The following is an 18,618-nucleotide window of genomic DNA, read 5'->3' on the forward strand; positions in this document are numbered from 1 at the left end:
TTTATGGTTTGTCTCCCTCTCTTATTTTGTCTTACATAACAAACTTCCTGTATAGGTCCATTAGTATGTATATCTAGTTTTGTAGTAGAACTGACACACTTTTGATTTTGTTTTATATTTTACTATCTGATAAAAAGTCTTTTATCTCTATTTATCTTTTTGAAAATATTACTTATAGTTTCACCTACTTGTTCCTCCACATAAATTTTATTTTAATTTTTCAGAACGCTAGTAAAACTCTTGTTGGGCTTTTGACTGGGATTGCATTAAAGACATATATATAAGTCACTGAGCCGCCGCTGAGGACTCAGCAGCCTCCCCCTCGCGCCCCCTAGCTTCCCAATTGCTCTGTCCCCCCGCAGGCTGTTTCCACCGAGCAAAAGGAATCGTATCGTATGTCCGCTATCCAGAACCTCCACTCTTTCGACCCCTTTGCTGATGCAAGTAAAGGTGATGATCTGCTTCCTGCTGGCACTGAGGATTATATCCATATAAGAATTAAACAGAGAAACGGCAGGAAGACCCTTACTACTGTCCAAGGGATTGCTGATGATTACAATAAAAAGAAACTAGTGAAGGCGTTTAAGAAGAAATTTGCCTGCAATGGTACTGTAATTGAGCATCCAGAATATGGAGAAGTAATTCAGCTACAGGGTGGCCAGCGCAAGAACATATGCCAGTTCCTGCTAGAGATTGGACTGGCTAAGGACGACCAGCTGAGGGTTCATGGGTTTTAAGTGCTTTTGGCTCACTGAAGCTTAAGTGAGGATTTCCTTGCAATGAGTAGAATTTCCCTTCTGTCCCTTGTCACAAATTTAAAAACCTCACAGCTTGTATAATGTAACCATTTGGGGTCTGCTTTTAACTTGGACTAGTGTAACTCCTTCATGCAATAAACTGAAAAGAGCCATTCTGTCTAGTCTTGAAGTCCCTCATTTAAACAGAGGTCAAGCAATAGGCGCCTGGCAGTGTCCGGCCTGAAACCAAGCAGACAAGCGATGTTTCGGTCCAGCCCAGAGCCCCGAGCCCCAAGATCACAGATGGCTATGTCTGGCCAGAAGCTCCTCCGCTCTCCCTTTCAGAGTTCCCCACCCTAAGAGAATGTCACCTGAACAGCCCACAGTGAAGCTGAGAGGCCAGGATGGGGTAAGACAGCACCAGCAGCTGTGCTACTACAGGGAGTCATTGGTAGTCAAAGAAAGATCCCTGGTGTCTCCAATGGACCAGGTGGGCAGAGCTTAGAGTGGCCACCTTCCCTATAGTGAGGTGTGATAGGATATCTGACTTGCCACCAAGGTCTTTTTGACCAGACATATCCTAGCTAATCGATGTCCAAACACCAGAATGTGAGGCCAACCTTCTATCTGAGTTAAACTTTTGACAAGGGAACAAACTTAAAACTGATGTATCCGTCATGTAGCTAGCTGTAGAGCTTGCAACTTACTAGCAACAGCTGCCCAATGCCATGTGAAGTAACAGACTGATTTTTGGTTTATTTTTTCCTTCAGTTTTAATGTTATGTAATGTATTTAAACCCTTATTTAAATAAAACTTGTTTTCAGAAAAAAAAAAAGATACATATATACACATATATTGTGTGTGAAGAATCAGGTACTTTTTATATATATTTAATTTTTCCATTTAGAAGCAGAAATATTTCTCCATCAAGCCAATTAAATATCTCTCAAAATATAAGTAATGTATATACATCCCTACCTAAATATGTAAGTATTTTATATAGTTTTGGTAGCTATTTGAGAAGAAATTAATTAAACATTATAATTGTAATTAAACACTATTATTTTGGCTATTATTTGTATATAGGAATATTGTTAGTTTTTTCATGTTTATCATGCATCAGGAAAGATAAATATTACCTATGAGTGTATATAGCATTTTAGAGAATTTCTTTAGCTTTTCTAGATATACCTTTTGCAAGTAACTATATTTTAATCTCTCTCTCTTTTTTTTAAGATTTTATTTTTAAGTAATGTCTATACCTAAAATGGGACTTGAACTTGCAACCCCAAGATCAAGAGTCACATGCTCTTCTGTCTGAGCCAATCAGGAGCCCCTAATCTCTTTCTGATAGTAATGCCTGATTAAATTATTCTTAAGGTCACAAATCTGGTAAGTGGTGAAACTGGGGCTGGCCACAGGGTCTGTTGGAGAGCCCAGTGCTGATTTTCTGTTCAGATTCAGGGATGTTTCCCAGAAAGCAGGCCTTAGGGCAGGTCTGGGGTTTAGAGTCATGCTATGCACTAAACCACTGAGTTACACTGGACAAGTAGTTTCCTTCTTGAGGCTTCATAGGATCAAAATTCAGCTGACTTCTAAGAATTTGTCCAACTCTAAAATACTTTGAAATGGAATTACATTGAGAAAGTTATCTGAAGGGCATCAATTTGGGGCAGGGTTTTTAGATAAGAGAAATTGAGTGAGACTTGCCAGAGGAAGGAACCATGTGAGGTTGCAAAGAGCAATAGTCATCACTGAATACAAAGAACTGAGATATAAATCAATTGCATATATATGTATGTGATGTATATATATGTGTGTGTATATATGTGTGTGTATGTGCGCACGCGTGCGCATGCTCAAAAGGACAGATACTCAGTGTCATTTTGTTATACTATGTGGTAGGGCAAAATACTTCTTGTTTTGAGATTCCTTGACATAAACCTGCTTGGTTAACATTCTTTTGTAGATGGCTTCACTGGAAAAGAATGAAAAGATCATGGTAATTGTGGTGTTTTGTTTTGCTGTAATTTATTGCAACATTCATTGACCTACTGCTAGAGTTCTGAGTCATGAGCCCAGCTAGAGATACTGATGGTAAAAAACACAAAGAAGAGAGCTAAATGGAACAAGCTGATGGGAGAACAGGAAGAGGTTTTAAAAATGGTAACTTATCAACATAGAAGTACTAGTACATAACATTGCTGTTAAGATTATACAATCTGGAACCAGACTGCCTAACTTCTCATACTGGCTTTGCCACTTACAAGTTGCATAAACTCTTTTCCTTAGTTTCCCTGTCTTTAAAATAGGAGATAATAATATGACTTGCTTTGTAAGATTGTTGTGAAGAGTAAATAAATTAATAATATATAAAGAGTTAGAAACTGTCACTGGCATATAGTAAACTGTCAAATTTACTACTGTAATTTTTCCTAAAAAACATTAAAGATATACATCAGATTAGCCACCTTTTCAAAAATGTTCCTGTTGATTATCCTGCCCCAACCTTCTCAAATTATGACTTTCTGAGGTGGCTATTTGTGTGCCTTGTTAATCAAAAATTTAGGTTAAGCATTTTTACTGTTAGAATTCAAAGAACTGCATGCCTTGGGTTCTTTTATATTTACAAGGCTTAATTCCAGTTTATGTTCCAACTTGCACATTACATTCTTTACCTGATTTATTGCTACTTGTAATAATACTATTTATCACACTTTTCGTCCTTACTTCTCTAAAGTTTTACATACCTCAATTCATTCCAGCTCACAGGGATGTAGGTGGTAAGTAGCAGAATCTTGCCTTTCTCAAGTAAAAACAAAACAAAACACTAAAGGCTAATGATGAAGTGACGTTCAACAAATCGGTGGTCAGGTTGATAACATGATGATGGGCTGATATATTACTCAGGCCTCCATGTTCTCAGGCACTCTCAGAAGATTGCTCATCTGTTTAATGAAGGTGAGTGGCAAAGAGCACAGAGTGTGTCAGATTTGGGTTCAAATCTTAGTCTACCATTTACAAACTGTTGGGCTTTAGGAAAGTTACTTGGCTGCTCCCAGCTTCCATGTTTTTCTCTGTAAATTGGGAATGATAATTTTCTTTTCTTTATAGGCTTTTTTGGGGGAATGGAGGGTGTTAAGGATGGAGGATCAGCTAACACATAGGAAATGATCAATAACTGGTCATTTTTATTCATGGATTCACCTCTTTGAGGATGCATAGGCCATCTTCACATGAGCTGATGCCATTTTAAACAAGGCCTCTTGCTTAAATATTGGAGTCTAAAACTTTTGTAAAGGGAACTATTAGTGTAGAGTTTGAGCAAAGTGGCTTCATTCTGAATTCTATTCTTCAGGACTATGTAGGGTTGCACAGTCTGGCTCAGTGCTATGGGAGGAAGATGGGGGGCGGGGTGTGATGTGGAGTTATCCATGGCAAAGAACATTGTGGTTGGAGTTTCTCAAACTTTAGCAAAACAGAATAACCAGGAGTGCTTGTTAAAATAGACTCATGGGCCCTACTCCAGAGTTTCTGATTCAGTATGCCTAAAGTGGGGCCTGAGAATTTTTTATTACTAACAAATTCTTAGGTGATGTAGATGCTGCTGGTCTGGGCCCCACATTGGGTTAGGATAACCTCTCACTCACACTACATATCCATTATGAGTCAGATGTTTTGTTTGTTTGTTTTACAAACAATTGTATTTCTGTATAGTCAGTCTCTTAAGGATAGTCTTCTTAAGGACATAGGTCATCTCTTCAATTTTATGTCCTTCACATCATCCATTTCAGAGCTCAACGCACACTCAATACCCAACAAAGACTTGTTTAGCTATACTGAGGAGGGTCAACAGAAGACTTGTTACCTTTCATTTCTTGCTGCTTTTAAATTTCTCCTCCCAGATGGATGTCTAAGGTCTTACGGGCTTTCAGTTAGGGTTTTCAAAGGGGGACTGATCCATTCTTATTATAAATGGAAAGTACAAAAATTAACACATATATCATGTCTGTGTATTTAAGCACACTTCATATTTTTCAAACAAACAGAAAATGAAGCCTCCAAGGGGAGATGAGCACAAGACAGTCTACTCACGACAGCTAGTAGAGTTATCAGATAGCAAATTTGCCTCTGAGCTTCCTGGCAATAATAAGAAGAGTATGATGGATTATATAATTCTCTCATTCTCACTACCCATCCATTTACTTGATCTATTATATCATAGTCTTTTTTTCCTCTGCTTTCTAATTCCCTTTTTCTATATGCTGGGCCCAAATTTCTGGTTAAGGTTTTCTTCAAATTCCTTTTCTGGCTTTAATAAGTTAATACTTGTTCTTCTTATTCTTATACTCCATACACACCTCTAACTTTCCTTGAGTTCTGAATGAGATATATATTCTCCTCTGGCTTTGATCCAAAATGACCTCTACAAAATCCTTCCAGGAAAGGAGGACAACCTGTGTGTCTTCTGTAAGGTTGATCTTGGCATGGAGGCAGTGCTCAGCAGCAGAAGGGCCATTTGACAGGCAGTGAGACCTGTGAACTGATAGAACTCTAGTTCCTTCAGGAAGAAGAACCAGAATGAAGCAAACGACAGATCCTTAAAGGAATAAAGCTGTGGCAAATAGATTTCCTCTTCAATGTGGTGGCTTCCCAGAGAAAGATCCTGAGGCTGTTTCTAGGATCTACAGGAAGGAATGCTGTACTCAATTAATGATGTCTGCGGAAGTGGAGAGGGGAGTAGAGTGGCAGCATGCAGCCAGGTCTTTTCTATTCCTGCATTTTGCAGTAAGCCAATTATCAAAAATGTATTTTAGGCCCAATAAAGGAAAAATGGGTCTAATCAGAATTGGGTTACATGTGAGGGTTTGGTCTCAAAAATCAAGAAGCCCAGTTTCTGAAACCAGCTTAGAAAAGGACTAGACATAAATAGTGACCTAAGCCATCTGAATGCTGAATTGAGACCCTTTAATTATATCTTGATTGTTCTTGGGCCTGGAATGGGGCTGAGGTTGTAGTTTGTTGTCTCCTACCTCAAAGGAGGTAGTTCTCTAAGGAAAAGAGATAACTTGTTTCCTAGTTCTATAAATGAAAGAGACAACCTGAGAGAAATAGGCAATATTTTTAGTGATAATATTGGCTAGTAGACACTTTGTGGTTTGCCAACTGGTACAGCTTAAGGGTAATTTGAATGCAAAAGAACCTCCCTCAAAGCCCACCTTTAGGGTTCCTTCCAGCTTTACAGTATGACTGGGACAATGTTTCCCACTTTCCTAGTGATCAATACCTCATGATTAGAAAAAGTATGGATTTTTTCCATCTCGTCAAGACGGAAAGAGATGTAGGCATTGGTTAATCCAATCCCTTTATCATTTTGATTCTTGTAGTGATTTACAAGTCAAGAGACCTAGTTCTGGTTCTGTTACTAATTAGCTGGTCTTGGGCAAGTCACTTAAATTTTCAGTTTTTTAATTTTTAAAATAAAGAATTTAGTTTGATCTCTACTATCCATCCATATCTATAAAGTTTAATGAGCTTTGATTTATCCTCTGAAAAGTGTCCAATAAATTTCATTCATTCTACAAATGCTTACTGAACACCTATTCTTGACTGATACCAGATGGGGCACTGGGAATACAAAGTTACATACCCCTACCCTTTCCAAAGAACTTATAATGGAAGATAAATGTAACTACTTAGAGAGGGATGTAGTATAGCAGCAATAGTATAGGTTCTAGAATCAGCTGCCCAGGTTTGAATCCCAGCTCATATACTTTCTATATTCGTGACACTAGACAAGTTTCCTTTTCTTTTCTTTTTCTTTTTCTTTTCTTTTTTCTTTTCTTTTCTCTTTTCTTTTCTTTTCTTTTTTCTTCTTTCTTTTCTTTCTTTCTTTCTTTCTTTCTTTCTTTCTTTCTTTCTTTCTTTCTTTCTTTCTTTTCTTTCTTCTTTCTTTCCTTCTTCCTTTCCTTATTTTAGAGAGAGAGAGAGAGCAGAGGTAGGGCAGAGGGAGAAGAGTAGAGAGTCTCAAGCAGACTCTGCTGAATGAAGAGCGCATCTCGGGGCTCAATCTCATGACCCTATGATCACAACCTGAGCCAAAACCAAGAGTTGGATGCTTAACCAACTGTGCCACCTAGGTACCCCTAAACTGGACTTGTTTCTTAATCTCCCTGTGCTTCGTTTCCTCATCTCATCTTCAAATGGTATCCATATTATTTGGATGATAGGAGAGTTAGACAAGTTAATAAATAAATATAAACCATTAAAGCAGTTTCTGAGTGGCATAGATGAGTGAGTTTTTAGAAGATGCTATTTTAGGGGATTCTCAGCTGTCATTTAAGTCAGAGCAACTCTCTTTAGAGGTTTTATGAATTAGGTATCTATATAATATCTCATTTGAAGAAAGCATTCTACTGCTTATAAAATAAATACAAATGCCATAAGACATTTGACTATCAAGGCCTTTGGTGTAGAATAAGATGTCTTGATTATGTCTAAACCTAGGCAGATTGGATCATTTCTGGTTACAGTCTACACTCCATTAAAGAACCAACTATGAACTATCCTACGGACAGAAGCAAATAACTATTACCTTGTCTGAATGGGGCACTAGAAAGCATCATGCCAAGCCTCTTCATTTATAAAAGGAAGAAATAATGTGACTCATCCAAGATCACAAAGCTTATTAGGGAAAGACCTTGCTCTGGCCATTGGATTAGGTTCTTTCTAAACTACAGTGATCCTGAGGATGTGCACTGATGGAATACCTAGGCTGATATGGTATACTGACTTTAGTATTATTTGATTTTTTAAATCAATAAATATTTTGAATATATCTCTAAAAGGACTTTTTTAAGGACTTAAAAAATCATACTATCATCATACCTAAAAGAACAGTTAACAATAATTCCTTAATGTCATAAAATACTCAATATTCAAATTTCAGATTTTGATATAGAGTTTAAAATCAAGCTGATCAAGTTTGTATATCCTTGAAATATTATGGAATCTTTCTGGGTCATATGTTCCTCATCTGTGAACTAGGGATGATTATAAAATTATTAAGGCTGTTGTAAATATCAGATTTATAATGATTTTGTACTACTATAACATGTAGCACATGCTACTACAATGCAGCACATGTTAAACATTTAAGAAAAACCCTGTTGAGGAGCGCCTGGGTGGCTCAGTTGGTTAAGCATCTACCTTCAGCTCATGTCATTATCTCAGGGTTCTGGACTGAGCCCTGAGTAAGGCGCCTCCCTCAGCATGGAGTCTGCTTTGCTTCTCCCTCTGCTTCCCACCCCCATCCCCACCCCCACCTCCACCCCACACACATATATGTACTCTCTCTCTCTCTCAAATAAATAAATAAAATCTTTAAAAAAACAACACCATTGAGATGATGAAGAAAAAATGCCTGCCATATGGTAGATAGATATTTAATAAGTCTCAGCCATTATTATTAAACAATTGTAATACAATATAGTAAATGTTAGGTCAGTAGAAAGGAGATGGTGCCTGGAGGGTTAGCCAACAAATATCTTCTTGAAAAGATGTTACGGGGACACCTGGGTGGCTCAGCAGTTAAGCGTCTGCCTTTAGCTCAGGGCATGCTCCTGGAGTCCTGGGATTGAGTCCCACAATGGGCCCCCTGCATGGAGCCTGCATCTCCCTCTGCCTATGTCTCTGCCTCTCTCTCCCTCTCTCTGTGTCTCTCATGAATGAATAAATAAAATCTTGAAAAGAAAAGAAAAGAAAAGAAAAGAAAAAAGAAAAGAAAAGAAAAGAAAAGAAAAGAAAAGAAAAGAAAAGAAAAGGATGTTACTTATGAGACAGAAGGACAAGGCCAGTAGGATGGGAAAGGGGTGCTCCAGATGGAGGAAGAACTGAATTAAGGGATGAGCAAGCTACCACTTTCCAGGTGCCTTTCTACAAAGGATACAAAGATATCCTTGGAAGAAATTAGAAAGATGGTGCCCTTGAACTGCGAGTTCTTCACAGTACTCTTCATGGAGTTGGTAAAGTGTACAATGGTCTGCTCCAGTGCTGGACATCTAATAAGCCTCTAGTTTGTAACTTGAACATATGACAAAAGAAAAAAACTAACTTCCCACTGCTTTTAAGGAGAGTGGATATTGGTAACCAGAGAATTTGTTGTTTGCTAATCACTAACAAGTTCCTCAGTCTCAGTATAAAGTATGCGAGTTTAGATAAAATGACTGGGACAAAGTTAAACTGCTTTACATTAAAAAGGAGGTATGGGGGACACCTGGGTGGCTCAGCAGTTGAGCATCTGCCTTTGGCTCAGGGCGTGATCCTGGAGTCCCAGGATCGAGTCCCACATCAAGCTTCCTGCATGGAGCCTGCTTCTCCCTCTATGTCTCTGCCTTCCTCTGTGTCTTTCGTGAATAAATAAATAAGAATTAAAAAAAAAAAAAAAGGAGGTTTGGGAGGTCTACCAAGGGTGAGATAGAAGAAAGCCTGCTTGCTAGAGGAGTAAGAGAGAGGAAACCCCACCCCTGAGATCGTGGGAACAGAGAGAAAGACCACAGGGCTCTTCAACTGATTTCCTCCTTACCTTCTCTGGGAGTCTAGTGAAGCCAATGACTCCTTCTCAGAAATTTTAAAGACATAAAATACATAGAATTTTAAAAAGAAGACAATTGTAGTAAAATAGTTATCAAAATATTTATTAAAACCACAGATATGTTTGGGAGTGGGAAGGGATGAATAGTAGGATTACAGGGGATTTTTAGGGAAGTAAAACTACCTTGTATAATACTGTAGTGATGGCTACATGCCATTATACGTTTGTCAAAACTTATAGCGTGTATAGCACCAAGAGTGAATTCTACTGTAAACTATAGACTTTGGATAACAATGATATGTTGCTGTAGTTTCAATGATGTATCAACAAATGTACTATTCTAGTGGGGAATGTTGATAGTAGGGGAGACTATGTATGTGTTGGGCAGGAGACAGCGGTATATAGGAACTCTGTAATTTCTGTTCAATTTTGCTGTGAACCTAAAACTGCTCTAAAAAATAGACCATATAGATATAGATATAATTACATTTCTGATATAGTGATATATGCACTTCTTTATTAACACTTAACATGATCCATTACTGAGTCTAACTACCATAACTCAAAATATTCATTGCCATAAACAATATTTTAGGATATCTGCAGCTACTGTAAATATGACATGAAAATAACTCTGATTTCTATTAGTGAAAAAAATCACAGGTACCGCTAATGCCACTATAGTTTATTGATTACCTTCATAAAGAAAGGGAATGCCATATTCAATTACAGGTCACTGAAAATAAAGATATAAATTACTTCTCATCCAAGCACAAAGATTCCTCCCCTCAAATTTCATCCATGAAATCCTTTCAGGAGAGGAGATCCTCTGGTCTCTGATTAAGGACTCCTTATCTAGACCTTAGAATACAATCAGCTCAATTTCCCATCTCAAAGATTCTGGGACTCTGTCCCATTATTATCTTCTCCTAAGGTTTCCCAGCTGGTCTGGGTTATTTTCTTTTTGTTTTTGGCAAATGATGCCAGTGTTTTCTAGAGCCACCCGACCCTGCTTATTCCATGTCCTCAGATATTCAGGAAAGGCAGAGCTGCTCTTAACATCAGCTGACACAATGCCGTGAGAAGCTGGAGTGAATGAGAAATAGAATCTTCAAACTTGCTAGTTGGTCTTTTATGTTGGGTGCTGGAAAGATGTCTCTCCTCCATTTGTTACTAATAACAATTTGTAGTGTGTTTATGGTACTTTTGAACTTCAAAAGACTTGGCCAGGATTATTAACTAATGATGTCTCAGTTCTGTTGAGCTGATTAAGGTAGGATTGCTTTCTTATAAAAGTGTCTGATGAATGTTGCTCCACTATTCCTGAGATCTTATTGAGGTGAATAAAAAGGAGATATGCCCACGGACAATTAAACTATTGTTTTCCCAGAGTTTTTCTACTATTCAAATAGAAGGAGTACTCTTTAGTCTAGTTATATAACTGCATGGATAAATGAATCTATTTCTTCCTCATTGAACCCAGAATCCTTCTCAAGACAATATTCCTGGAAGCCATTACTAAGTCAAAAGGAGTAGTTTCTCAAGATGGAATATATATGCCTACACTATGCCTTTGATATAATATCACTGCTAAGTAACCTTTTATTGAGATCCATTTTCTAATGGATAAAGCCTAGAATTTTAGGGCATTCAAGGCTTTCCCTAAACTCAGCCCAGCTTATCTTTCTACCATCATGTTTCTTCTCAAAACCAGCCTCCATACTCTAACTTTTCCTGAACATAAAATGATCTCTCATACACAATTCACTTTGCTTAGGTCATTCCTTCTGCCTGGAATGCTCTTGGCCTAGGTTTATGTGATTCCTTGTACCTCTCAGACATACATTTCTCACAAGTCAACCTTCTTGAAGTCTTTCCAGATGGCATTCACTACTCCCATCCACCTGCTTTCTTTATACATTTTCTATCACTCCCTTGTTTCATTTTGCCTTGGGCTATAGTTATTTATGTACCTGTGTATTCCTAGGTAGATTGTGAGCCCTGAAGAACAAGAATCACATTTTTTTCTGTTCCATTTTAGTGCCTAGTTCAGTGCCATGCATCTAGAAGATATTCATAAAATGTCTGTGTGAAAGAATTAATTGTCCTGCATTATTCACCTTTGAATTTTCCCATGAAACTGTGCTTATATTCACAAAGACTAAGGGAGGTCATGTCACCTCTGTGTAACTAAGCAGCTTGTTACTGGATATACCTAAGTCCCTTCACAAGCCATCCATCCTTACTCCAAGTTTCATCTTTCAATACAGCCATGCCTCCCTAGAAATCCTATAAATCAATCATACCAGGCTACAGAAGCCTCTCCCAAACCCTGGGGTACTTTCACAGTTCCATGTCTTTATTGTCTAACATGAAGGACATGTCTGACACCTCCTTCCTCCTTATCTATCTAGCAAACTCCTATTCATCCTTCAGATCCCAGATCAAATATCTTCTGAACTCTATAGGCTTTCTCATCTGACCAAGATAAAACTAATTGCTCTCACGTTTAGTTTTCATCAACACTTAAATCCATGACAAGTTCATAGTAGGTACTCAGTAACTAATTGTTGAAACTACTTGCTCCCAGCTCTTTTTTCATGATACTGTCTCAGAGGCAGATCCACTGATGAGCAGCTCAGGCTCTCCTAGCAGTCTTGCTGAAGTGGAAATCTTTGGTGAGAAAGTAGGATGTGAGTAGAATTGAGGGGCCTAGGAACCTGAAGTCTTATTTATCTACTAATGGTTAAAACAAGAAAGGAGGGAGGAGGGAAAGGAGGGACTTGTGAGAGGAAGAAGAGTCAAGTTAATCTGAGCCTGTAATTGAGTACCAGTTCAAGATATATGCCCTTACTGTTGGAATTTAATGCCAGAATGTCATAGACCAAGCTCATAATTTAGTTTATGGCTGATCTTTATAGTAATAAAAAAAAATCTAGAAAGAAGCTGCCTGGCACCATTTGCTGAAGACATTTTTTAATGCTGTCAAATGATTCGTAATTATACAGGGTGAGTGTACCGCGTTTGCTCTGTAGTGGTGGTGCTGAGACTCGTTAAGCACTTTGTGCATCCAAGAGTCTTGTTTTATGTAAACAAGACCTCTGAGGAAGATATAGATGCGTAATAAAGATGAAAAGAACTGAAGTATATTAACGCGAGGACAAATTAATAACGGCCTTTCCATCTTCTATCAGTAAAATCAGTCGCTGTGGAGTAATTGTACTTTTCAAGGCAAAAGGGAAGCAAAAACCTAGATAAAGAAATAGAAGAAAGACAAAATCAGGGCTCAGGGTCAAACTACTTCATGAAGATAGTCTGCACTTTAGGAAGCTGTCCTCTGTGTGCCCAGCCAGCCCTTGGGGACCAGCAGAGGGCTTCCCTTGGCACAAATGAGACCACTGAGACCACCTGCGATGCTTTGTACTGGTCGCTGGGGCATGCAGAACCTACATGAGGGGACAGTGAGTGGAAGTCAGAGGAAGGTAGGAGGATATGAATGGTGAGATGCCAGGGGAATGAAAAAAGAAAGACAAGATCAACAGAATCACTTTCATTTCTCTTCACTTAAAGGAGTGGGAGGCTGTGTGGTGTTGAGATTTGACGGAAATGAACACAGCATTGACGAAACGAGGCTGAGCTAACACAGGTGGAGCTGTTTTCATATCAGCAGTTGACTGAATTCCCAGACAAGTAAGTCAGCTCAACTGTTTCTAACTGAGCCGAGCCTACACAGGTCACCCCGATGTGCAGAATGTACCAACAGGCCTTCTGGGGAGGAAGGGATCCCCAGGCCTTCACCTAGCTCAAACTCACTTGTCCAAGGGGCCTGCTCCACATCACTGAATTCCAGAAAGTGTTCCCAACCCAAAGACGGCCACTTCTACTCCCCAGGCCTTTGTCTAGCCCCAGCAAGGGGTGACTTGGTGTCTCCTGGTTCACAAAGACTCTTCAGACTCACAGGTTCTGGTGGAAGGTCATGACCCCTGCCTGGGGGGCGTGTGAGGCAACCAGGCTGAGGGCAGAAAGCATGTAGGAGGCCTTCAGGCTCAGGTATGGATCCTGCATATGCATGACATTATGAATAATTGCCTCTTTAAATTTTGCTCCAGGGAGCCTCGCTTGCCTCCCCCTAGCCTGGACTCTGACCTGGAGAGAGAGGCTCAGTGCTCTGGAGAGAGATGGATGCATCCTGTGAGTTGTAAAAACTTCAAGACAGGTCTCCCATTCAGCTTGATTGCTCTTCTCACAGGTTTACCTCAGCAAAACTTCTTTTTTTTTACTGGTTAAAGGCTCTGAAGACCAGAGGACAACTGGGTGGCTCAGTGGTTGAGCGTCTACTCAGGTGGTGATCCCGAGGTCCTGGGATCAAGTCCCACATCAAGCTCCCTGCAGGGATTCTGCTTCTCTCTTTGCCTATATCTCTGCCTCCCTCTCTGTGTCTTTCATGAATAAATAAATCTTAAAACAAAACAAAAGACTCTGGAAACCAGAAATGAAACTATATATAGTATTTTGGACTATGCAGTGAGGGGACCACATTGCTTTCTCATGGAGCTGAGAGAAGGCTTGACTAACATAGAGTCTTAGCCCCGTCACGGAGCTGTCCTGACTTACCTGTGACCAAAATGACCCAGGGACACGGGCTGCTCCACCCTGGGTGACCTTAACAGGTCCCCGTGCTTGGCTTAATGCTCTGCTGTCATAGCCTTGAAGTTCTTTTTTTTTTTTTTTTTTTTTACATTTTTTAAAATTTAAATTCAATTTGCCAACATATAGTATAACACCCAGTGCTCATCCCATTAAGTGCCCTCCTCAGTGCCTGTCACCCAGTTACCCCATCCTCCCCACACCTCCCCAGCCTTGAAGTTCTTAACAGGGAGTCCCACATTTTAATTCTGCACTGAGTCTCATCTGATCCTGGCTCCACTTACTGGAATAAATAAAAATATCTGGTATGTCAAGCCCCTTTCCACCCCTTTAAAAGTCTTGCTGACCACTCTTGGAGTAGACACAATTCTTTCAAATGACCTACAAAACCCAACTTGGTGGCCCTCAATTCACCTCTCTGGCCCTGTATTGTGTCAATTTCTTCCTTGCTTCTCACACAGCCTTGTGGCCCTCACCTGTACCACATTCCATCTGGCCTCAGGGCCTTTCCAAAGGATGTTTCCTCCTCTGCCAGGCATCTCTTTTCAAGCCCCACCCTGGCTCCCAAATTCACTCCTACTACTTGTCCTTCAGTTCTAAGCACGGATTTTAACTCCTCAGGGAAGTTTCCTTGACCCACTAGGCTGGATTGAGCCCCTCATGGTACCTACTCACAGTACTCTGTTGGCATCCACCATGATTTGCAATGTAATCTTGATAAGATCATATGATTAATGTCTCTATTTCCATGTGATTCCACGTTTGGTAGTACCTTTGCTCTGTTCACTTTTGCAGGGTCAAGGTCCAGCACAGTGATGGCACTTACCAGGCACTCTGTAAATAGCTGTGAAATGGAAGGATAAGGAGGAGGCCCAGAGTAATCCCGTCTGGGTTGTAGATGGGGAAAGGTGGACATGAGAGGTGGGCTAAAGGGAGTAGCTTCTGGAAGGAACCAGAGCAGAGCTGGAGTGGTACCTTTGTATTGAAACTTCTAGACTGTCACACCCATTGCCCCCAATCTGAAGTTAACTCAGCTCCAAACCAGCCTGTGGTGAAAGGAGATGGTGAACAAGCGAAGTTTAATCATGTTGAATTCAATTCCCTGATGGTCAACCTTGAGATCTCAATAATTAGAGAAAAATATATCATGTCAGACACTTCTAGTGAGCATAGGAGCCTTCAGTTTGCAGTGTGGCCTGTTAAGTATTGTAATAGTTTGGTTCTTCATCTCATCTCTTCCTCCTTTATTTAGTAGTACATTTCCCTCTGGTGGTTCTATTCCCTTTGATAGGCTTGTAAAAGCATTATTATTTTTTTTTTCTCTCTATGGTGTAGCTCACTCCATCTCCTTGCTTCCTTTATCTTTCCTTTTGCAAACCACCGAAATTCACGTGCTCTTCTTTGATTTTCTTCTATGGTTCCACATTCCCGTATTGTAATTTTTTTTTACTTGTAATCTTTGAAATATCCCCCACAGGGTCAAAATGACTGCTACTTGTTTCTTCATTGGGAAAAAGAAAGTAAGGACTGCCTCTTGGCTGTAGGACACCAAATCTTCTTTCAAACCCCCATTTCCATCCCCACTGCAACATCTTATTCACTCAGGTCCTCAAGGCTCCTTGTTTTGCTTCCAAAAAATAGTATGGCTTTCATCACTTCTCTCTGTCACGGGAACTCAGGGCATTAAAAAAAAATCTTCTTAAGAAATGGAAAAAAAGACAAATAATTGGTAACTTTTCTAAGCAACTCTTCAGTTATTTAAAGATAGAGGGCTTTTTTTTTTTTTAAGATTTTATTTATTTATTCATGAGAGACAGAGAGACAGAGAGAAAGAGAGGCAAAGACACAGGCAGAGGGAGAAGCAGGCTCGATCCCAGGACTCCAGGATCAGGTCCTGGGCTGAAGGTGGTGCTAAACCGCTGAGCCACCCGGGCTAAAGATAGAGTTTTATATTCAAAATGTAGAGGTTTCTTTAAGGATCCATTTTTCATAGACTTGTCATCCATCAGCTGTTGGTATCACTGAAATCCTCAGTATGACAAGGGACTATTCTCCTTTCTTATCCTCACTGAGCTCCTGCCTCGTTGGAAGCCAGGAATATAGGAAACGACATAAATTTTACCATTAATCCATTTTGATCCAAATCATAGCTAAATGACAAGTAACTGATGCTTGAGTTAAAAATGAAAATTTAGTAGAAATACCAATTTTCAGATGGCTTCGGGTCTGAATTAAGGGCTGGGTTGGACATTGATTGGTCTTACTTGGAATCAAGAATATTTAGCCACTTCACGAGAGAGATGAAATGCTTCTTTATGCTTGATTTTTTAAAAAATAAGTTTCACACTGTGATTCTTTCCAAGTTTTGATGCAGAAAAAATTACTTTGCCTCACCAATGTATCTTTTTATTTGGCTTATTTCTAGTTTCCTTAGCACATAATGCACATATCTTACTGTCTACATTCTATTGAAATCTCCCATTTATAAGTCTTTCTACTGACTTCGCCAATCATCAAGCACTGCGACCTTGGACAAGATACTTAACCTTTCTGAGTTTTCATTTCCTAAACTGTAAAATGCCAACAACCATAATATGTATCTCCTAGTAGTGTATATTAATTCATCTGCCCATCCACTTATTCAACAAATATTTCTTGATCACCTACTATGTGCCAAGTGCTATTCTAGTTACTCTAGGGATACAGCAATGAACAACACAAAGTCCTTGCCTTCATGTAGTTAACATATAGAAAGCTAGAGAAACATAAGCAAATAAATATGCAATAAGTTCAGGCATGCTAAGTTATTTGAAGAATAAAGCAGAGTGGAGAGAAAAAGAATGATGGAGGGGAGTGTGGCAGGTTGGTTCCCCAGGAAGCAGATTCTGGGACAGAGACTAGAATGACAGGAGCTCATCAGTGAGTGTTCTCAGGATCAACAGCTGTGGGAGCACAAAGGCACGGGAAGGTAAAGGACCTCAGCTGACCCTACTGGGAGGGCTGAAGCTGAGATAGCCTTTCAGAATTGACCCCAGCTGGGGCAAGGAATTTGGGCATATATACCCCTGCTTTGATCAGCCACATGTGCTGTCTCTAGGAAAGTGGTTCTGCTCAGCTAGGGGCAATTACCAGGGATTGCTGAGAGCTTAGAGTTATCAACTGCCACCACCTTCAGCATCTGGGGGAATGAGTGCTTCAGCCTTGAAGGGGGGGTGTAGGTGGTACTTCGCCATGTCTACTGTAGGTGGGAAGGGATGTACTACTTTACATACAGTGGTGAGGGAAGCTTTCTCTGACATGGTAACACTTGAGGAGAGGCCTGAAGGAAGTAAGAATTGAGTCTTGGAGATGTCTTGGGAAAGGGCACACCAGGCAGAAGGACCAGGAGGTGCTAAGGCCCTGAGGATGGAATGTCCTTGATGTGGTCAGAGAATCCAAGAGCTGTGTGGCTGAAGAGGAAAGGCCAGTGGAGAATACCAGATGAAGTCAGGATGGAGCCTTGGGCCAGATCATGCAGGGCTTCACAGACCATAAAGGAGCAAGCCCAGCACATAGTCAGTGCTCAGAGAAATTGCTGACATCAGCACCATTGCTCTGTGTAGCTTCATATTCTTTGCATCTGACACAAGCTCTTGTATATAGTAGGCACTCAGTGCTTGCTCGTTGAATAAACATATACATTCTTTGTTATTTCACTGTTGTGTGTGTGGTTTTTGTTTTAGCATGCTCTGCTTGCTAAAGCATGCTCTTGCAAGCTCTGCTTCCAGAGCTTGCTGTGGTTCCAGCAAGCTCTGGAACCTCTTTCTTTACCTATTTCAAAAAATAGGCTCTTGGAGAATAAAGAACCATGTCTGGTTAACTGATTCTTTCTTGTGCCCAGTCCAGCCTGGTTGTGCCCAGAGGCTTGTGATGTGGTCTCTCATGAACCTGCCACTATTTCTATACAGGGCCACCACTACTCTACATATTGTATAATGACATCCTGTGCCCCTCAAAGGAATTAGTTTGTGATATTCTTGCAGTCTGACTCCTAGGGCCTAATGTAGGACTTCTTCCTGTTATTTTCCATTAAAAATTTAGCTAGTCATTTTCAAATTCACCTGTAATCTCTGCTCAGAGGATGTGCCAGGCTTCCCATTTCTTTCTGCAAAGAGAGAAAGTCATAAGTGTGTTGAGCACCATTAAACATCAAATATGTACACATGGATAGAAGGTGGCCCCCAATATAAGTTGATCTCATATTTTTGGCTGTTTGGGATACATTAACTTTTATGTCAATTTTTTTTGCCTATTTAAATATATAAACTTTGGGGATATAATTAAAACAGGCAATTGTATACTTATAATTTATTTAGATACACGTACATATTTAAAATTATATGCATAAAATATTAATTTAGAAATACTGCTTTTTTCCACCTACACATTTCATGAAACAATTTGATTCAGATTCTTTATGCACAACTTTGACATTGGTGGTGTTTTCTTCAGAGATACCTTTTAGTTCCTCAAATACAGTTTTCATAGCGCTTCATCATCTTCTGTCAATTTTAAAATTCAGGATTGGTGCTGTCATTGTAAATTTTATTATAAGCCATGAGTACCTGATTATTTAATAATAATTTTTCCCTCAAATCTTT

The 18,618-nt window shown here is 39.6% G+C and overlaps 1 protein-coding gene across 19 annotated transcripts in view; it reads left to right on the plus strand.

The window, feature by feature from the left end:
* LOC140623439 (eukaryotic translation initiation factor 1-like) overlaps positions 1–18,618 on the plus strand; it is a 141,252-nt gene that overhangs the window by 106,990 nt on the left and 15,644 nt on the right. For 5 of the 19 annotated variants that reach the window (XR_012023038.1, XR_012023042.1, XR_012023040.1 and 2 more), the window contains one exon: positions 12,902–13,021. The exons of 10 other annotated variants lie outside the window; for them this stretch is intronic. Coding sequence is in view for 3 of the 9 variants with exons in the window: in XM_072809870.1 (XP_072665971.1) it covers positions 363–737 (375 nt within the window). In the remaining 6 variants the exon portion in view is untranslated. Of the gene's footprint in view, positions 1–362; positions 911–12,901; positions 13,022–13,440; positions 13,540–18,618 lie in introns of those variants that run through there. 4 more of the 19 variants (XM_072809871.1, XM_072809872.1, XM_072809870.1 and 1 more) reach the window with 2 other exon arrangements.

The sequence above is a fragment of the Canis lupus genome, chromosome 33 (assembly GCF_048164855.1).
Source record: "Canis lupus baileyi chromosome 33, mCanLup2.hap1, whole genome shotgun sequence".
NCBI lineage: Eukaryota > Metazoa > Chordata > Mammalia > Carnivora > Canidae > Canis > Canis lupus.